Source organism: Oncorhynchus mykiss, chromosome 10 (assembly GCF_057628025.1).
Source record: "Oncorhynchus mykiss isolate SJ-2025 chromosome 10, ASM5762802v1, whole genome shotgun sequence".
Classification (NCBI taxonomy): domain Eukaryota; kingdom Metazoa; phylum Chordata; class Actinopteri; order Salmoniformes; family Salmonidae; genus Oncorhynchus; species Oncorhynchus mykiss.
In genome coordinates, this window is record NC_143031.1 from 28,338,097 (window position 1) to 28,359,991 (window position 21,895).

Below are 21,895 nucleotides of genomic sequence, written 5' to 3' on the forward strand. Positions count from 1 at the left end.
AATGACTACAGCTCAGCGCTCAACACACTAAGCTAAGGACCCTGGGACTAAACACCTCCCTCTGCAACTGGATTCTGACGGGCCGCCCCCAGGTGGTAAGGGTAAATAACACATCTGCCACTCTGATCCTCAACACAGGGGCTCCTCAGGGGTGCGTGCTCAGTCCCCTCCTCATGACTGCATGGCCAAGCACGACTCCAACACCATCATTAAGTTTGCCGACGACAACAGTGCTTGACAACACCTATTCCCACCTCAGAAGACTGAAAAGATTTGGCATGGGTGCCCTCGCACATTGTTTCGGTACCGGTACCCCCTGTATATAGCCTTTCTACTGTTATGTTTTTGTTGATCCTGAAATTAAAACAAGGGACCGGTTTCCCAATAGAGATGGAAATTAGGCTTACAAGTGTTTGAACGATGCAGCTTTCCTACAACAGCCGAAGATGTAACATGCGTTTCCAAAAACACCACGCGGAAAGAACTTTCGCTAAGTGCGTCATCGGCGCATGTGTCGTTACTGATCAGATCGAAAGAAAAGCAGCGCTGCTGTCTGATCAGCTTCATCCATTAAAATCTTAAATTAACATTAGAATTATTACACAATACTGATGACGGATCAGCTCGTTCAGAGATAATACCACCTACGGTTACAAATATTGAGGCAGTTTTTATTAGTTATTTTTCTGTCTTATTCTTTTTTATAACTTTTTTTTTATGGTCTTTTATGTCCAACAATTTTGTCTCAGAAAACTTGGGAGGTCAGGGTTGGGGAACCCTGCAGTAGGCTATAGGCCTATGTTAAGTTAAATACACTTAATGTTCAATTAATTAATTTCTATTTTTCTATTTGTAATTTGTCACATTTGAGCAATGACGTGACAAATCTTTGATTTAGTGCATTTTCATTGGGCAAGCATTATAAAAACTGCCTCAATATTTGTAGCCATAGGTGGTAGTAGGTGGTAATATCTCTTCTGATCCATATCATGCTGGCTCCATAGTGTGTTAACAGGAAAACGGTTCCAAATGTTTTTCCACCATTCCCATAGGACATTTTAGAAACACTTAAATAATGGCTGTGCTTCGTGTAGACTTACCCTGGTGTGACGATAACCATGTAAATCTCTTGGACAAGGTGACTTTTACCAATATATTCAGCTCTATTTATTCTCGGATTCAAACATGTTAATTAGCATTCAAGTAGACATCATGCAAGACTACAAATCCCTGCCAGCTCCTACACATCATCTCTAGCTGACAACTTTGCTAACAGTTATTGTGTCATAATAAAACTTGCACAAGACAGTTCACAGAATTGTCAATTTAAAGACATTTAGCCAATTTATTAATGACAAAATGTAACTAACATTAGATAGTTAATCCAGAGATTCTTAACTGGCGCCTCCAGAGATGCAACCTCTCTCATCTTCACTCTAATGCCTATGTTTACCCCACTGTACCTGAATCTATCCTACCACGCCCAGAAATCTGCTCCTTTTATTCTCTGTTCCCAAAGCACTAGATGACTAGATTGCCTTTAAATATCCTTTAGCCATACCCTCCTCCTACTCCTCCTCTGTTCTTCTGGTGATGTAGAGGTTAACCCCGGCCCTGTGTCCCCCCAGGCGCTCTCATTTGTTGACTTCTGCAACCGTAAAAAGCCTTGGGTTCATGCATGTTAACATCAGAAGCCTCCTCCCTAAGTTTGCTTTATTCACTGCTTTAGCACACTCCGCCAACCCTGATGTCTTAGCCGTGTCTGAATCCGGGCTTAGGAAGGCCACCAAAAATTTGGAAATCCCCAATTACAACATTTTCCGTCAATTGAAAACTGCTAAAGGGGGCGGAATTGCAATCTACTGTAGAGAGAGCCTGCAGAGTTCTGTCATACTATCCAGGTCGATGCCCAAACAGTTCGAGCTTCTACTTTTAAAGATCCATCTCTCCAGAAATAAGTCCCTCATTGTTGCCGTTTTTATAGACCCCCCTCAGCTCCCAGCTGTGCCGTGGACACCTTATGTGAATTGATTGCCCCCCATCTACCACCAGAGTTTGTATTGCTAGGTGACCTAAATTGGGATATGCTTAACACCCTGGCCGTCCTACAAGCTAAGCTAGATGCCCTAAATCGCACACAAATTATGAAGGAACCTACCATGTACAACCCCAAATCCTTAAACATGGGCACCCTCATACAGTTGAAGTCAGAAGTTTACATACACTTAGGTTGGACTCATTAAAACTAGTTTTTCAACCACTCCACAAATTTCTTGTTAACAAACTATAGTTTTGGCAAGTCGGTTAGGACATCTACTTTGTGCACGACACAAGTCATTTTTCCAAAAATTGTTTACAGACAGATTATTTCACTGTATCACAATTCCAGTGGGTCAGAGGTTTACATACACTAAGTTGACTGTGCCTTGAAACAGCTTTGAAAATTCCAGAAAATGATGTCAATTGGAGGTGTACCTGTGGATGTATTTCAAGGCCTACCTTCAAACTCAGTGCCCCTCTGCTTGTTATCATGGGAAAATCAAATGAAATCAGCCAAGACCTCAGTTAATTTTTTGTTGACCTCCACATGTCTGGTTCATCCTTGGGAGCAATTTCCAAACGCCTGAAGGTACCACATTCATCTGTACAAACAATAGTACGCAAGTATAAACACCATGGGACCACGCAGCCGTTATACCGCTCAGGAAGGAGACGCGTTCTGTCTCCTAGAGATGATTGTAATTTGGTGAGAAAAGTGTAAATCAATCCCAGAACAGCAAAGGACCTTGTGAAGATGCTGGAGGAAACAGGTACAAAAGTATCTATATCCACAGTCAAACGAGTCCTATATCGACATAACCTGGAAGGCCGCTCAGCAAGGAAGAAGCCACTGCTCCAAAACCGCCATAAAAAGCCAGACTACGGTTTGCAACTGCACATGGGGACAAAGATGGTACTTTTTGGAGAAATGTCCTCTGGTCTGATGAAACAAAAATAGAACTGTTTGGCCATAATGACCATTGTTATATTTGGAGGAAAAGGGGGAAGCTTGCAAGCTGAAGAACACCCTCCCAACCATGAAGCACGGGGTAGCAGCAACATGTTGTGTTGGTGCTTTGCTGCAGGAGGGACTGGTGCACTTCACAAAATAGATGGCATCATGAGGTAGGACAATTATGTAGATATGTTGAAGCAACATCTCATGACATCAGTCAGGAAGTTAAAGCTTGGTTGCAAATGGGTCTTCTAAAAGGACAATGACCACAAGCATACTTCCAAAGTTGTGGCAAAATAGCTTAAGGACAACAAAGTCACGGTATTGCCTTTAAATTATTTCACTTGGGTCAAACGTTTCGGGAAGCCTTCCACAAGCTTCCCACAAGTTGGGTGAATTTTGGACCATTCCTCCTGACAGAGTTGGGGTAACTGAGTCAGGTTTATAGGCCTCCTTGCTCGCACACGCTTTTTCAGTTCTGCCCACAAATGCTCTATAGGCTTAAGGTCATCACAAAGCCCTGACCTCAATCCTATAGAAAATTTGTGGGCAGAACTGCTAAAGCAGCTCATAGCCTGTGGCAAAAATGAGGGGACACGAACAACAGGTATAGGCCAATCAAAAAGGTTATTTATTGTAAACCAAAACTATTAACTTTAAACAAAGAAAAAGGAATGAGGTGTGAAAGTATCATAATGTAAGGTGTATGTAAAGTGCAGGTATGTGTGAATCTGTGTGTGTGAATGACTGCGTGAAAACTATGCAAAATGACAACGGAACAAACAAAACAGGTTCATACCTGGAGGAGCAGAGATAGAGAGCGAGAGCGAGAGACAAGTGATTAGTGAAGCCGTTTAAATGCCCTGAGCCCTGGTGACTCCAATCACTAACGACCCTCCTCTGCCTGCAGGAGGAACCGCCCCTGCACTGCAGAAGAGGAGCCGTGACAGTATGTAAACTTTTGACCCACTGGGAATGTGATGAAAGACATAAAAGCTGAAATAAATAAAACTGACTTTAAATGTATTTGGCTGAGGTGTATGCAAACTCCCGACTTCAACTGTAGATATCATCCTGACCAACCTGTCCTCTAAATACACCTCTGCTGTTTTCAACCAGGATCTCAGCGATCACTGCCTCATTGCATGTGTCCGTTATGGGTCCGTGGTCAAACGACCACCCTTCATCACTGTCAAATGCTCCCTAAAACACTCCTGCGAGCAGGCCTTTCTAATCGACCTGGCCCGGGTATCCTGGAAAGATATTGACCTCATCCCGTCAGTAGTGGATGCCTGGTTGTTCTTTAAAAGTGCTTTCCTCATCATCTTAAATAAGCATGCCCCTTTCAAAAAATGTAGAACTAATAACATATATAGCCCATGGTTCACCCCAGACTTGACTGTCCTTGACCAGAACAAGAACACCCGGTGGCGTACTGGATTAGCATCGAATAGCCCCCGCAATGTGTAACTTTTCAGGGAAGTCAGGAACCAATATACTCAGTCAGTTAGGAAAGCTAAGGCTAGCTTTTTCAATCAGAAATTTGTAACCTGCAGCACTATTTCCAAAAGGTTTTGGGACAGTAAAGTCCTTGGAGAATAAGAATACCTCCTCCCAGCTGCCCACTGCACTGAGACTAGGAAACACTGTCACCACTGATAAATCCACGATAATCGAGAATTTCAATAAGCATTTTTCTACGGCTGGCCATGCTTCCACCTGGCTACCCCAACCCCGGCCAACAACCCCTCGCAGCAACTGGCCCAAGCGCCTCCCCCCCGCTTCTCCTTCACCCAAATCCAGGCAGCTGATGTTCTGAAAGAGCTGCAAAACCTGGACCCGTACAAATCAGCTGGGCTAGATAATCTGGATCCTCTCTTCCTAAAATCATCCGCCGCCATTGTTGCAACCCCTATTACTAGTCTGTTCAACCTCTCTTTCTTAACGTCTGAGACTCCTAAAGTTTGGAAAGCAGCCACTGTCATCCCCCTCTTCCCCTATGCAAAAAATGTATGGTGGAAAAACGACTGGAACCATTTCCTTGATTAGTGCTAGGTTGTAAGGGAATTATGATTCATACTGTGGTAGTCTATTGCATTCCGGTTCCAGTGCAGCGTAGTGTAAACAAGCGTAATGGCAGGGTTGGTATCTTCTGGCAACTAGTTCACCATTCCCAATTCCCCAGAGTGCCCGGTTAGGGTAAAGGAGTATGGAGTGGCAAAGGTCAGGACTATTGAGCAGGTCTCTTACACAGAGGCACGTGAACTAGTTGAAGGAGCGAGGTGAGCTGAAGGTATGGTGATGGATACTCCGTAGACTGTGGAGATTCAGGGTGTTGTTCAACAGTTGAGGGAAACTGATATGCTGGTTGTGAAGAAGGTGGATTTCATTGTGTTTATCACAGATGTGATTAATTGTACTGCACAAATGAACAAAATGTCCAAGAAACCGGACATAATAGTTTATGCGGCTGAAACGTTTTTGGGGTTTCCAGGATTTCACTGACGAAACATTGCAAAGAATACTGTCCAAAGATCAGATCAAATCAAACTTTATTTGTCACCTGCACTGAATACAACATGTGTAGGCCTTACCGTGAAATGCTTACTTACAAGCTCTTAACCAACAGTGCAATTCAAGAAAGAGTTAAGAAAATATTTACCAAATAAATTCAAGTAAAGAATAATTAAAAGTAACACAATAAAATAACAATAACGAAGCTATATACAAGGGGTACCGGTACAGAGACAATGTGCGGGGGTACAGGTTAGTCGAGGTCATTTGTACATGTAGGTTGGGGTGAAGTGACTATGCATAGACAATAAACAGCGAGCAGCAGCAGTGCAAAAAACAACTGGGGGGGTCCAATGTAAATAATCCGGTGGCCATTTGATTAATTGTTCAGTTCTTCCTTGTCAGGCCCCAGAGCCTGTAGGGATGGGCATTGGCAGTAGAATCTGAATAAAGGAGTGCATTGAGTTTTGTTTAGTTCATTTTTTATTTTGTTATTTCTTTGGGCTGATGTACAGCCAAAACACTAGGTGGCGGCATGCACTACTAGCATTTGTTGGCGGACCGCAATAATATCAAAGAAGACCCCGTACAGTAGGTGGCGGCCATACACCATAGGTGTAGTCTGCCCTAAAACTTTAAAGACGAAGTAGTGGCCTCATAACAAAGCCTCTTGGATTTTTGTATTTAGCTTGATTGCTAACAAATGAGGTCTAGAAGTTCAAGTCGAGTAAGCTTTGCCATATGACATAGCAATGGCATAGGCTATATAAATGTTAGGGATGTTTCTGTAGCTTGTCATTTTAGTTTTTAGCTAAAATGTATGTTGCTGACTACACCAAGTGGCTCAAACATTGGCTGGCTAGCTAACTCTTAACGAAATGTTCATATTTTAAGAGCTATTCGACCATTTACCTATACTGTTAATCTGACTCGGCTCTGATTCTTCAATTTGAACACATTTAGCTGAGTTTATCAAGCCGGTAAGTGTTTTAGCTCGCTAGCTAGCTATCAAGTCATCATTAGCTAACGTTAGATGGCTAGCTAGCTAATAAATGCTACTGTGAAGCTAGCTAACGAAACGTTATTTTTTATTTCGTGTAATCGTTCAGGTCTGCTAATTGTGTGTACCATTTGTTGATGGTTAAGCTAATGGCAGCATTAACTATTTTTCTAGCTACACACCCATGCCCATTTTAATTTAGCTAAAGTCCACTTCTTAGAATTGTTGACATTGCCACAAATGTCATGACATGTCTTGAAATGTATCCTGCCAACTGCTCTCTTCAGACAAATTCTGCTGTGGCAACTTCGAGTGCAGTGTCTCAAACTCATTCTGTGTTATTGGTACCGTTGGTGGCTGCCAAGTCATGCTGCATCGAAGTCATGATGTCATGCCATGGACAAAGTAGAAGGAATACAGTAACTGTTTTATCGTGCCCAACTTCTTAATCATACTATCTATTATGTTTTTGTCTCATCTGTTACACAGCAATTCAGCATCCTGGTCTACCCCTCTCCAGCTCCTCCTCTCCTTTCTTGTCCTGGTCCTGTGCACTATGACCATGCGTGTGGATGCAAAAGTTGTTATGCTTGGTAAAGAGAGTGTGGGCAAGACCAGCCTTGTGGAGAGATATGTTCACCACCGGTTTCTTGTCGGCCCCTACCAGAACGTGAGTATCCGTTGATTGCCTAGGGCGGTGTTTAGGAAGTTCTCTGCTTTTGTGTGACTCTTTCTCAAAATTGTACATGCTACATATTTTTCTCGCAATCATTCTTTTTTCGATAGACTATTGGGGCTGCATTTGTTGCCAAACCAATCCAGGTTGGAGACAAGGTGGTTACACTGGGAATATGGGTGAGTGAGGATGACTGCTGGCATCCTTTATAAAATGGAAAGAAGATTTGCATAAGTCTTTATACTCCGTAGGGAGCTGTCTGGTTTATTATTATCGTTGCATAATAATTAAATTAATAAATCCATTGTAGCCCGATATGAGGCTATGTGTGGATAGACTGTGTGGATAGACTATAAGTGATTCCTTCTCTGTAACCCAGGACACGGCTGGATCAGAGCGCTACGAGGCTATGAGTAGAATCTACTACAGAGGAGCAAGGGCTGCCATTGTCTGCTATGGTAAGTTCTTATCCCTTTGGAATGACACTCAATATCACGCTACATTTTTGTTTTGCTACTATGGTGTTTAGTGATTGGGGGGAATTTATAGTTACATATTGAAATGTTATTTTTGGACTATATTATTATCGATATTTGACTCCAAGTATCAACACTGTAGGTAGCATTAGCTAGTGGTTGTCGTCTGTACCTGCTCCAAAACTACTCCTTTCATCCGATAGCTTGTTCTACATCTTCTTTAAGTAGTGAGAACCTGTTTTCAGCACTTATTTACCTGACTGATCAAAACAAATTGTCTCTTGTCTCACTGCAGCAGACATACACTGAGTATACCAAACATTAGGAACACCTTTCTAATATTGATTTGAGGCCCCCGGTTTGCTCTCAGAACTGCCTCAATTCATCGGGGCATGGACTCATCAAGGTGTCAAGCCTTCCACAGGGATGCTGGCCCATGTTTAATCCAAGCTTCCCACAGCTGTGTCAAGTTGGCCAGAGGTCCTTTGGGTGGTGGACCATTCTTGATACACATGGGAAACTGTTGAGTGTGAAAAACCCAGCAGTGTTGCAGTTCGACACAATCCGGTGCGCCTGGCACCTACTACCATTGCAGTTCATTGCAATTACTACCATTGCAATTCACCCTCTGAATGGCACACGTACACAATCAATGTCTGTTGTCTCCAGGTTTAAAAATTATTCTTTAACCTGTCTCCTCCCCTTCATTTACACTGATTTTGAAGTGGATTCAACAAGTGACATCGATAAGGGATCATAGCTTTCACCTGGATTCACCTGGTCAGTCTGTCATGGAAAGAGCAGGTGTTCTTAATGTTTGTATACTCAGTGTCGAGCAATAAGTTTTGCACATCAAATCACAGTAAAATTGCATTATCGAATCGCAATACATATAGAATCATGAGAATCACTATACATAACATATTAGCACCGAAGTATCATGATAATGTCGTATCGTGAGGTCCCTGGCAAGCACTAATGGCTTCGTTATATCCTAAATGTTTAATTGTAGAAATGATTGTTGAGTGCAATGGATGTTTCTGCATATATGAGTGTCCTCCCCTCTTATTTCCCTCATTGGGGGATTTTTTTTTACAGTTTGGAAAATAGCCACTGAGGCATTTCCCCAGTTGATGACTCATTTAAGTGTCTTTTTTTATTGTTTTTATCTGGTTCTGTTTTTAGTGTTGTTTTTATGGGCTGATTTTACATTGCAATAGTAATATTAGTACTACAAAATATTCTAGGTCAAATACACTTTCATAACTGTGAAAACATACATTGTTTTGGTTAAGTTTTATGTTGTCATTCACCTTAATTTGTGTGACTTTTTCTCCTGTAGATTTGACGGACACCAGCAGTTTCCAGCGAGCTAGATTCTGGGTGAAGGAGCTGCAAAACTGTGACAAGGTTACAGACTATCTCATAAAAACTCAACTCACTTGCCAATGGGAATTGTATGATGGGTATTGTCATATACAGTGCATTTGGAAAGTATTCAGACCCCTTGACTTTAATTATTATTATTTTTTAAACATTACAGCCTTATTCAAAACTGTATTACATACATTTTCCCCCTCATCAATCTACATACAATACCCCATAAAAACAGGTTTTTAGAAATGTGTTCAAATGGATTAAAAAGAAAAAAGATGCCTTATTTAAATTAGTATTCTGATCCTTTGCTATGAGACTAGAAATTGAGCACAGGTGCATCATGTTTCCATTGATCATCTTTGAAATGTTTCTACAGCTTGATTGGAGTCCATCTGTGGTAAATTCAATTGATTGGACATGAATTGGAACGGCACACACCTGTCTATATAAGGTCCCACAGTTGACAGTGCATGTCAGAGCAAAAACCAAGCCATGAGGTCAAAGGAATTGTCCGTAGAGCTCTGAGACAGGATTGTGTCGAGGCACAGATCTGAGTAAGGGTACCAAAAAATTTCTGCAGCATTGAAGGTCCCCAAGAATACAGTGGCCTCCATCATTCTTAAATGGAAAAAGTTTGGAACCACAAAGACTTTCTGGTGCTGGCTGCCTGTCCAAACTGAGCAATCGGGGGAGAAGCGCCTTGGTCAGGGAGGTGACACGAGAACCTGATGGTTACTCTGACAGAGATCCAGAGTTCCTCTGTGGAGATGGGAGAACCTTCCAGAAGGACAACCATCTCTGCAGCACTCCACAAATCAGGCCTTTATGGTAGAGTGGCCAGACGGAAGCCACTTCTCAGTAAAAGGAACATGACAGCCCGATTGGAGTTTGACAAAAGACACCTAAAGGACTCTCAGACCATGAGAAACAAAATTCACTGGTCTGATGAAACCAAGATTGAACCCTCTGGCCTGAATGCCAAGCGTCACATCTAGAAGAAATCTGGCAGCATCCCTATGTTGAAGCATGGTGGTGGCAGCATCATGGTGTGGGGATGTTTTTCAGCGGCAGGGAATGGGAGACTTGCCAGGATCGAGAGAAAGATGAACGGAACGAAGTACAGAGAGATCGTTGATGAAAACCTGCTCAGAACCTCAGACGGGGGTGAAGGCTCACCTTCCAACAGGACAACGACCCTAAGCACACAGCCAAGACAACGCAGTAGTGGCTTCGGGACAAGTCTCTGAATGTCCTTGAGTGGCCCGGACTTGAACCCGATCAAACATCTCTGGAGACACTTGAAAATAGCTAGGCAACCACGCTCCCCATCCAACCTGACAGAGCTTGAGAGGATCTGCAGAGAAGAATGGGAGAAACTCCCCAAATACAGGTGTGCCAAGCGTCATACCCAAGAACTTGAGGCTGTAATCGCTGCCAAAGGTGCTTCAACAAACTACTGTGTTAAATGGTCTCAATACTTTTGTAAATGTGATATTTCCCAATTTCTTAACCTGTTTTTTTTTTCTTTGTCCTTGTGGGGTATTGTGTGTAGATTTAAGGGGGGGTAATTTAATCGATAAGGCTGTAACGTAACAAAAGGTGGAAAAAGTCAAAGGGTCTGAATACTTTCCTAATGCACCGTACTAGTTTATTAGGTACACCATCTAGTACCAGGTTGGACCCCCCTTTGCCAGGTCCCGTGTGGCTTGCAATGCCAGGGTTGTGGGTTCAATTCCCACAGGGGACCAGTATGGGAAAAAAGTATGTATGCACTCTACCGTAAGTCGCTCTGGATAAGAGTTTCTGCTAAATGACTAACATGTAGATGTAGAACAGCCTAAATTCTTTAGCGCATTCTTCAAGTTGACGGAAGCATTCAACAGGTATGTTGGTCCATGCTGACGCGATGGCATCATGCAGTTGCTTCAGATTGGAGGGCAGTACATTTATGTTGTGAATAGCCTGTTCCATCTCATATTGGGTTGAGGTCTGGGGACTGACCAGGCCACTCAAGTAAACTGAACTCGCTGTCATGTTCCAGGCAATGTTTTTCCGCTCCTCAATTGTCCAGTGTTGGTGATCACGTGCCCACTGGAGCCGCTTCTTGTTCATAGTGTTGTCATCTGCTGCAATAGCCCATCCGTGAAAAGGATTGAGGAGTTTTGCATTCCGAGATGCCGTTCTGCACACCACTGTTTTACTGCACCGTTATTTGCCTGTTTGTGGCCCTCCTGTTAGCTTACACCAGGGTCCCCCAACTGTCTGCTCGCGGGCTAAATTTGGCCTACAGGTGGTTTTATTTGGCCCCCCAAGTTTCCTGTTGGAGATAAAACTGTAAAAACACAAGGAAATCAGCTCCAAGCAATTTTAGATTGGGAAATCAATTCCCAAGTATTTCTATTCATACTGGAGATGTGATCATATACAAATGTAAGCAAGGTTTGAAATTATTGTTTTAGTTAAATGTTATATCTATTTGGGATTCTTGCGGTCAATTTGCAGCCTAGAAATGATTTGTAATTATGTTCCGGCCACCCAACCATCCCCTCAAGAAAAAATCGGCACGCAGCTGAATCTAGTTGATGATCCCTGGCGTACACAATTCTTGCCATTCTCCTTCGACCTCTCATCAAGCTGTTGTCAATCCTGTGGGCGAAACTCACTGGATGTTTGTCGCACCATTCTCGGTAAACCTTAGACACTGTTGTGCGTGAAAATCCCAGGAGGGTCGGCCGTTTCTTAGATACCTGAACCGGCGCGCCTGGCACCAACGATCATACCACGCTCGAAGTCGCTTAGGTCACACGTTTTGGCCATTCTAACGTTCAATCCAACAGTAACTGAATGCCTCAATGCCTGTCTGCCTGCTTTATATAGGAAGTCATGGCCACGTAATGCACTGTCTTTAGGAGCGATCTGTGAATGAATGAGATGGTGTACCTAATAAACTGTCCGATGAGCGTATGTTATCCTATGTATGTATGTGTTATCCTATGTATGTAACTGCCCACAATGACACAGATTAGATTTTTTTTCTATGATCTCAATTGAAGCACTGCAAGATATACCTGTGTGGCACAAAGATTGACCTGATTGAGAGTGACCGGGGCCTGCGGCAAGTAGACTACCATGACGTTCAGGACTTTGCTGACGGTAAATTGCTAATGATAATCACAGACATCCTCTTGATTAGTATAAGGAAGACTGGCTGCTTTAAAGAGGCTCATGTGTCGTTTTTTTCCATTCTCGTCTACAGAGATTGGGGCTAAACATTTTGAAACATCCAGTAAAACAGGAAACAACGTGGGTAAGTGACACCTCATGGTCAGTTAATTTAAAATATAGTGTAACCTTATTTATAACCCATTCTCATAAGACAACATTTCCAAAAATGCAGATGTAGACTCATACTGTCTTTTAACCACATTCTAGATGAGCTGTTCCAAAAGGTTGCAGAGGACTACAACAGCATCTCCTTTCAATTATTGACCGGTGAGACTTTGGCTCCAATAGCTTAGCTGTCAGTGTACATTTTGTCTGCAATGGTAGTATTACTAGCATGAGTTGTCAATTTAATCTCCACTGTAGTGAATCAATGCATTCCTGAATGGGTCTGATTGACAATTCTCTGCTTTCTCTTTACAGAAGAGACCGGTGTTGACTTGGGTCAGAAGAAGGACTCTTATTTCTCTTCCTGCTGCCACAGTTAAGCCTTTACTGGATGGACAGCGATCACTTGCTGTAAAACCAACCTGGAAATGCAGGATGGATGCTACACATCCCACCTGGAGCCTGTCCATTTAAAACAGAGAAAGAAAGAGAGGAGTCCAAACAGTGTTGCTGTTTTTTTTGGTAGCTTTTTTCAGTTGTCCCATAGACGATTACATGCTCACTGCATTTAAAGGAGTCATCACAATAGTTTGATGCGACCCCTCTCCCATGACAAAGGACCTGCCAAGAGCGATATCTGAATGAAGCATACGAGGAACTAGCACCTCAACCCCACTAATTCTTTTTTGATTTCCTCAGTGTCTATCAACCCACCTTATATAAATGAATTATGCTGATGACACAAATGGCCTTCATCACTCAGTCAAATGCCTTGAGTGAGTGTGCTTCTTAATGACTTGATTTGAATAAGCATTCTGTGAACACTGTTTTCATTGTCTACTCTTCATGGTGAAATGTACTTGCCAAACTATGTACCTGAACATTTATTGTCATCTAATGTGTTTTTCTTTGCGTCATAAGTTCTGATACAGTTGAAAGTATGGAATGCAACTAGAAAGATTGCACCAACACAGGAAAAAGCTTGTGGGTAAATGTAATATGATAGTTATGTCGCCATGGCTAAAAGTACAAGATATAGCTTATGTGGTCCTCTGTAAGTCAGTTGGTAGAGCATGGCCCTTACACCGCCAGGGTTGAGGGTTTGATTCCCTGGGCCACCCATATGTAAAATATATGAACGCCTTACTGTAAGTCACTTTGGATAAAACTGTCTGCTAAATGGCTTATTTATATATATATATACTATATATATATATATATATATATATATATTGTATATACACTCAAAGAAACCCTACATACAGCTATGTTAACTAATGTTCAATGTAATCTCCAAGTCACTATTTCAATGTTACGGACGCCTCATCACCGTGGCTGACCATTGTCGTTACTCCACACAAGTTGCAATTTTCTGTGAATGTGTTGTTACTGTTTACACTTTTCAAGAAACCTTTGACCTTTTGAGACAGTCTAGCCAATGGCAGATTTTTACTTGATTTTACCAATGTGTGTGAAAATGTAGCTTAGTTAGAGCTGTTATTGCATTTGAGTACAAATATAATTGAAAGAGAATTCTGAAACCTCTGAGGGTTTATCTCAGTCCCACTGAAGTTGTGCCTGTAGGGTACTAGAAGTAAGCAGCATCAATGGGCCCACAGGCATGAATCACATATCCATCATTAGCTGTGTATAGAAGGCTCCATTCAAGTGTACATACACTTCATCAAACATGTTATTGTTTACACACACACACACAGCACCTTCTAGTGGTGCCACTCCCCAGGACGCAGACCTGGTGCCTGAGAAAGAGGACTAGTTCACACACACAGCACCTTCTAGTGGTACCACTCCCCAGGACGCAGACCTGGTGCCTGAGAAAGAGGACTAGTTCACACACACAGCACCTTCTAGTGGTACCACTCCCCAGGACGCAGACCTGGTGCCTGAGAAAGAGGACTAGTTCACACACACAGCACCTTCTAGTGGTACCACTCCCCAGGACGCAGACCTGGTGCCTGAGAAAGAGGACTAGTTCACACACACAGCACCTTCTAGTGGTACCACTCCCCAGGACGCAGACCTGGTGCCTGAGAAAGAGGACTAGTTCACACACACAGCACCTTCTAGTGGTACCACTCCCCAGGACGCAGACCTGGTGCCTGAGAAAGAGGACTAGTTCACACACACAGCTCATTTGTATGAATGGTTTACAGGACTGTTATTGCAAGGGGCACAGGCACAAAGCAAGAGGTTGTTTGCAGTCCCACGTCTATTTGATGCCTTGAAGATATTATAACATGTATATAGTCCCAACACCATTACAGGTCCACAGAGAGTCAGTCGGCTGATATGATCATTCATTGTGTGGACTGTTTTGTAGCATGTTGTAAATTGAAAAAATAAAGACTAGATTTCTGCAAGTCTGTCTGTTAGTGTGTGTCTGTGTGACACCTACACTACATTAGCCTGGTCAACCAGACTGACTGCTGCACTCACCATTGTTTTCCTTCACTTTATTGTATAGTATGTGAAGTGAAACAGTGGTTAGCACAGTTATTAACAAGGCTTATAGTACACTGAGCTATGGATGTGTTAAAGCCAGTTGCTATATCATGAGCACCTCTATAGTGGCTTATGGTAACAAATCTACCCCTGATCAATGCAATCGTGAACTGTTAATACAGTAATATGCCTACGAACTTGATTATTCAGTCGGGAAAGGTAACAATCAAACCTCTGGCCCAAATCAAAATGGCAAAAACAGAGTTGCAACGTACATTTTTTTCTTTATTATGTACAAAGGACTCCAGCACATTTCAATATCCTCACAAGGCAGCAGGATATTATTGAACTCTTCAACAGTTACAATTTGAACAGATGAATTACACAAGGCTTAATAAGGCAGAGAGGGAAGAGAGTCAGAAGCTAAGAAGCATGACAGCAACAAAAACAGCAGTAGCATGTATAAAAACATTTTACAGCCTCCCAACTCTTCCTTTGTGCCACATCAAAGAACCCTCCAAAGAGGAGGGAGGGGTAAACTGACAATGTAGAAACAGAAAATATTAAAGCAAAAAGATATACAGCTCATTATCATACCAAGTCCCAAAGGTACTGTAGTGATAGTTGAGCCTTCAATCTCCCGACTCTTCCGATTCCCAGCTCATGTCGTGACCAGAAATGACCCTCGACCTCCTCATACTGTATACTTTCATAGCCTACTATTATCTGTTTGATGACTGTGATACTGTTACATCAATATAAAGTGTTATTAACCCCGTCTGTTGACAGCAACTCAACCGTAAACAACAAATATGTATCAAAGTTGAAGTGATCCTGTTTGTGGGAATGGTTGATGACAAAGCTGAGACCAGAGAATGCATGATATCCACTGGCTCTAGACTCATTATTAGCTCTTGTTTTTTTTAATCATTCATCATATATAGCTTTCATATACAAAATGTATATACATATTATATAAGATTTTGGAAGGACAGGCTAGGCCAATCTAAAATGTACAAATACTCTTCCAACAGATCAGTTAAAACCTATCTGTGTTGTTAAAATTCGTAGGCGTTTTAGTGCTATAAATATGTTCAAGTCAGATAAATATTTACTATGGCCATGACGGTGGGTGCCTGTATCTGTATATCGGAACAACAGCAGGGGGCACCATGGCAACCTTTACAGTACAGTATATGGACAAGAAGGGACCCTTTGAACCGGTTTACTCATTTTTCAAGTCATTAAAAAAACAGGTTGGTTTTCTATTAAAATATAAGAAATTGCACATATCTTTTCATGCGCCTCATCTAACACTAAGCCAGTTAAGTTTTAATACATAAAGGCTGCTAGAGATACTTCGACATGACTAAAGTGACCAAATTGGGAGACATTAAGCAGTAAAAATAATGCTTATTATGCAGATTTGGAGTAAAGGTGTGTTATAAACTTCAGAAATGGAAACACAACATTCCCACAACTGGAAAGTGGCAAATCCACTTCATTCTGTTCTCTGGCCCTCTAGAATCAACTTCACATCCCTTCATTCACAAAAACCCAACACTGATTGACTCAATTGGAAAGGCATAAGCAGAGAAGAAAAACGGACACAACAAAGACAGTGATGTAGAGACAAGCTTCAAGAGGGAGAAAACACATAGCTGAGACAAATACATACGGTAGTGAAAACATTTTAGCAGGGGAGTGGACCAGTGTACTTTTTAGTGCTAAACTAATGGCAAGGAGTATAGCCTAGCAAACAGAAAGTATGGATTATATAAAGCGACATACAGCAATGTCACTACTAGAAGTCAGTCCCATCTTCATTTGTGCGTTATAAAAGTCAATATAAATATGTCATAGAGAATATAATACACACAAGTGAGCTAGCTGTCGTCAAGGTTACGTCAAGTAGCTTACTCAACTGCTGAGTACACTCTGGCACTTTCACATTGAAGGTTCAGTTTAGTTTGAAGGGGAAGCTAGACCATGTAAGGAAGCTTCCCACTGGGCAAAAACTGCTTGAATCAATGTTGTTTCCAAGTCAATTCAACGCAAAAAATGAAATGTGATGATGTTGAATCAATGTGGAAAACTGATTGGGTTTTGAAAAAGTCATCAACGTAAGGGAATTTCATTTTTCCCCCACCCAACTGTTAAACTAAACCCTGACATGGTGACATTTGTGGTTGATTTGACATTGAATTTACGTTAGTTGACCACTCAATCAGATTTCAGTTGTGTTCAAAGACCTACAGTACAACCAACCGCACCCCAAACAGATATCAGTACAGAGGAGCAATGCAATGCCAGGGTTAGGGGAAAACACAAAGTGCTGTCATGGATTAGGATATAGGCATGTTCAATATCAATATCACCTTGATGTACTACCCACATTTACTAACTAAGCCATTTGATTTCATGTGTATTGTCTAGGTGTCTGTATCATTTGGTGTGGTAAGGCAGATGCCAGCAGAGACGATAGATTCATCATCATCAAATAGGTATGGATATAAACTGTACACCAATGATAAGGTTGAAATGACTGATTGTATGACTAATAATTTCCATTGCTGACGCACTAATTTCACAGCATTACTCATTTGTGCCATGTAGGAGCATTGCTACAGAGAGAACCAGCTTGACAGGCCCATCTAACACACCATAGGCTACTTTCTCACGAGGGGATTTCTGTGCCTTTGACAGTACTGCTCCTCCTCTCTTCAGTCTCCCCTTTGATAAAGGTGAAGCTTCAGAAACATTAGTTGCCGTGTTCTCCAAGAGGAGGTGCAGAAATGTAAACATGTTATTAAAACCACAAACCAACAACTATGACAACGAACAAAGAAGAGATTCAAATGGACTTATCTATATGACTAGAGTTACCATCATACCCATTGTGCCCTTAGGCACAGATCTAGGATCAGTATACCTATCACAAACCCTAACTGGGACTATTAGGGGGAAAATTGACCATAAATCTGTGTCCAGGGAAAACTCCCTCCTACTCCATTTCGACCCTCCAGCTCCAGGCCACATTGTTTCATCCTGCTATTTCTCAGGGGTCTGTCTTAACAAGGCGGTGTTCAAATTCACAGATCTATAAATCATCTGTACATGGATCCTTATATACAAAGATGAGTGAATCTACATGATGCTGAGCACAGTCCCACCCTCAAGAACAAGCAGGTAGCCCTTCTCCCCACCCCCCCATGAATGATTAGCCAGGATGCAGAGTTGTTGAAAAAGGACATTGGTCTTTACTCCTCTTCTTCCTCACCCTCCTCTTCTTCTTCCTCCTCCTCTTCATCTTTCAACTTTAAGCCTGCCATCTCTCCATCCTCCAACTCTCCCTCAATCCCCTCTCCATCCCCGTCTTCATTACCAAAAGGATCCTCAACTTCTTCCTTTTCATCTCCGTAGGAAGAGATGGGTGAGTATTGGGGAAGGAATAGGTGAGAGCTATCAAGGGCCTTCGAGCTGGGTAGAGGGGTGCTGATGGGGTCAGAGAAGGGGCCAGAGATGGGGCAAGAGATGGGGAGACGGGGGAAAGACTCAGGGCCAGGGCTAGGTTGGGGGTCCCCTGTCCCCGTTGTAGTAGCAGCAGCACCAGCCACAGCAGCAGCAGGAGGGGGTACAATACCAGCCCCCGGGCCTGTTGAGAGAGCCCCAGTGTCAGGTAGGTACTCCCTGATCTCCCCTGGCTCCAGGGGGTCTGGTCCACAGGGGTCATGTTCGCTGCAGGACAGCCGTCCGTCCAGCTTTGAGATGAAGAGCATCCCGTCGCGGTGCAGTGTGCAGTAAGAGCTGGGACACATCTCACAGAAAGAGGCCGCCTCCTTACCACACAGGTCACACTGGTGCCACGGGCACTCCCACCGACCTGCAGCACAGAAAAGGCAGTCAGACGCAGTATATCAGACAGAAGCAGTCAGACACAGCCCTGCATCAACCGTAACAGAGAAGTAATCAGCACACTGAGACTGCTAACCAGTGATCTGACAGACATCAAACAGTGAAAATGCACGAAATACGTCATGTACAGTATATAATTCTCCAATCACACAATCCTACAGTAACAGCGAGGAAATAGAACAAACCCCTACAAGCTATGATAACAACTCAATAATTTCCTCTGACAGGAACCTAATTGGACCACTGACCTGCAGGCCTCTTGGTGAGGTTGAGACAGTCTGCGTGGTAAACCTTGGGACAGCCTGGTCTCTTACAGGACACAATCTGTCCCCCGTCCCCACAACTGAAGCACTCGTCCTCCCTCTCCTTGGTCACCTCCATCTTGTTCTTCCGTTTAGCCTGGACCTTTTTCTTCAGCTTGCGGCCCTTGTCGTCTGCTGGAGGGTTATTCTGGGGAAGGATGAAGAGTCAGGCTGTTAATAGAGACACAGACACCCAAACTGATGATGCCCCTGTCAATCAAATATCTCATTCCCCTTGACATTACTAATATTTTGACTACTGTATCAAGTGCCCTTGGATTTGTGGAAAGATATTTTAAAATAGCAATTAATATTGTTTCTACTATTTCATTCTACTATCTCATGTATCTTATTCATTCTGTGGATCATGTCATCAAACCCAATATCAACATCTTGTTCCAGTGTCTCCTCTCACCTTTGGCCGGACTCCTAGGAAGCCGCTGCAGTTTGGAGCTCCACATTTACACACAGTCTTCCCATTGGCCAGACACTCCAGATTGTAGTTGAACGTCAGCTCTGTGCCTGGAGACATGCAGAATGACCCATAGAGGACAGATATAAACCAGTATACACAACAAGTGATGCAGAGATGGACATGAACTGCTGATGGATTTACCTATATAATTACCTTATAATAGACTAGTACTGTAAACATACTGCCTATGGACTACTCTGTCCTGGTGAATATTATGCAACTTCCTTTCCTTCTTTAACTAGTTCAATGCTACTCTTATATTTCTCCTGCTAATGCATATGTCATGAAAAGTGTTGCCAAAGTCCAAGCTTTAACATAGCACAAACTCCTCATGCCAAATCTCCGCTCACCTGCAGGGACGTCTATTAGAGCGAAGAGCCCCACACGTGTATCTCCATTCACCGTCCACTTCTGGGTCTCACAGTTGGGCTGGCAGCTGTGGTTCATGAAGCGGGCCTGGTTCCCCTTCGGACCAGCGTCGATGATCCGATCCTGACAAACACACCGAAATTAACAACACTGTTTAATCATCAAGTCTGCTTGGGTGTCTTTGTATTACCATGCAAAGCAGATGTAATTTTCTGAGGTGAAATATATAAAACCAAGAGAATCCTCTTAAAACAAGAAACCAAGAATGGTCAATAGTAGTGATAATAACTAATAACAACCAATAGCATTAAAGATGCAATATGCAGAAATCGCTCCGCCATTTCCTGGTTGCAAAAATCTAATAGTTTGCCTAATTTCAGTTTATGTGGCTAAACAAGCAGTCATTGTGTAGAAAATCATTGTACCATCTAAACCACTGTGAAATATATTTTCCATAACCAAAAATATTATATTTTCAGCTGTTTGAAGCTGGTGTTCAAACCCGAAAGTACAACACGCAAGAATGAAACTTCAGAACGGGAAGCATAGAAATCTACTGCTTCTACGACTTGCTTTCAATGAGAATGAGAGATCTATAACTCACATTTCTATGTGAAATTTGTCAGGTCATCTAAAAAGTTACATATTGCAGCTTTAATAACCCATGACAACTTCCTGTAGCTAGTAACATAAATCATAGTTAGAGGTCATACGATTACAGAGAAAACTTCATGCCAAGAGACAGTCCCATGAGAGACTTCTGACTTATTTTCTGACTCCCAACCGCTCCCGCAAGAACTGGTCCCGAACCTGACTGCAGTCCAGTAATGTTATTTTAGGTGTTTGTGACCGGCTTGCTTTGCAGCCCTGGTCCCAGAAATTTTGCCAACCTAGTTGAGATCAAAATGCACAAAAAATAACCTAAGAAATACAGTGGCAATAAAATGTATGTGAACCCTTTGGAATTATCTGGATTTCTGCAGAAATTGGTCATAAAATGAGATCTGATCTTCATCTAAGTCACAACAACAGACAAACACAGTCTGCTTAAACTAATGACACACAAAGTATTGTATTTTTCTTGTCTATATTGAACACATAATTTAAACATTGTAGGTTGGAAAAAGTATGTGAACCCCTAGGCTAATGACTTCTCCAAAAGCTAATTGGAGTCAGGAGTCAGCTAACCTGGAGTACAATCATTGAGACAAAATTGGAGATATTGGTTAGAGCTGCCCTGCCCTATAAAAAACACTCACAAAATTTGAGTTTGCTATTCACAAGAAGCATTGCCTGATGTGAACTATGCCTTGAAAAAAAGAGATCTCAGAAGACGCAATATTAAGAATTGTTGACTTTCATAAAGCTGAAAAGGGTTACAAAAGTATCTCTAAAAGCCTTGATGTTCATCAGTCCAAGGTAAGACAAATTGTCTATAAATGGAGAAAAAGTTCAGCACTGTTGCTACTCCCTAGGAGTGGTCGTCCTGCAAAGATGACTGCAAGAGCACAGCGCAGAATTCTCAATGAGGTTAAGAAGAATCCTAGAGTGTCAGCTAAAGGCTTAAAGAAATCTCTGGAACATGCATCTCTGTTGCCGAGTCTACGATACGTAAAACACTAAACAAGAATGGTGTTTATGGTAGGAGACCACGGAAGAAGCCACTGCTGTCCAAAAAAAACATTGCTGTATGTCTGAAGTTCGCAAAAGAGCATCTGGATGTTCCACAGCGCTACTGGCAAAATATTCTGTGGACAGATGAAACTAAAGTTGAGTTGTTTGGAAGGAACACACAACACTATGTGTGGAGAAAAAAAGGCACAGCACACCAACATCAAAACCTCATCCCAACTGTAAAGTATGGTGGAGGGAGCATCATGGTTTGGGGCTGCTTTGCTGCCTCAGGGCCTGGACAGCTTGCTATCATCAACGTAAAAATTAATTCCCAAGTTTAAGATATTTTGCAGGAGAATGTAAGGCTATCTGTCCGCCAATTGAAGCTC

The 21,895-nt window shown here is 42.3% G+C and overlaps 2 protein-coding genes across 10 annotated transcripts in view; one reads left to right on the forward strand and one right to left on the reverse strand.

The window, feature by feature from the left end:
- Positions 1-6,054: 6,054 nt before the first annotated feature.
- LOC110533598 (ras-related protein Rab-24) lies at positions 6,055-13,909 on the forward strand. 2 transcript variants are annotated; one of them, XM_021617967.3, is made up of 9 exons: positions 6,055-6,489; positions 6,999-7,179; positions 7,296-7,364; positions 7,565-7,643; positions 9,004-9,071; positions 12,092-12,191; positions 12,295-12,345; positions 12,471-12,530; positions 12,684-13,909. In XM_021617967.3, exons 2-9 carry the CDS (start codon positions 7,066-7,068, stop codon positions 12,746-12,748), a joined length of 606 nt encoding a protein of 201 aa, XP_021473642.1. In that variant the 5' UTR covers positions 6,055-6,489; positions 6,999-7,065; the 3' UTR covers positions 12,749-13,909. The 2 variants fall into 2 exon arrangements, with proteins under 2 accessions (XP_021473642.1, XP_021473643.1); XM_021617968.3 differs by having other exon boundaries at positions 6,056-6,236.
- A 1,186-nt stretch (positions 13,910-15,095) lies between these two features.
- Positions 15,096-21,895, reverse strand: part of LOC110533599 (histone-lysine N-methyltransferase, H3 lysine-36 specific) — a 44,437-nt gene continuing 37,637 nt past the window's right edge. For all 8 annotated transcript variants that reach the window (XM_036990007.2, XM_090186298.1, XM_090186295.1 and 5 more), the window contains exons 20-23: positions 19,874-20,015; positions 19,464-19,570; positions 18,995-19,196; positions 15,096-18,714 (exon numbers count right to left, since the gene is read on the reverse strand). In XM_036990007.2, coding sequence (XP_036845902.2) covers positions 18,092-18,714; positions 18,995-19,196; positions 19,464-19,570; positions 19,874-20,015 — 1,074 coding nt within the window. In that variant the 3' untranslated portion in view covers positions 15,096-18,091. The remainder of the gene's footprint in view (positions 18,715-18,994; positions 19,197-19,463; positions 19,571-19,873; positions 20,016-21,895) is intronic.

Bases quoted from the DNA above. Each gene is read 5' to 3' on its own strand.
- LOC110533598 (XM_021617967.3), top strand. From the start codon at position 7,066: ATGACCATGCGTGTGGATGCAAAAGTTGTTATGCTTGGTAAAGAGAGT. The intron at 7,644-9,003 runs GTAAGTTCTTAT...TTTCTCCTGTAG, and splicing joins GGCTGCCATTGTCTGCTATG to ATTTGACGGACACCAGCAGT. The intron at 9,072-12,091 runs GTTACAGACTAT...TCTCAATTGAAG, and splicing joins AGCTGCAAAACTGTGACAAG to CACTGCAAGATATACCTGTG.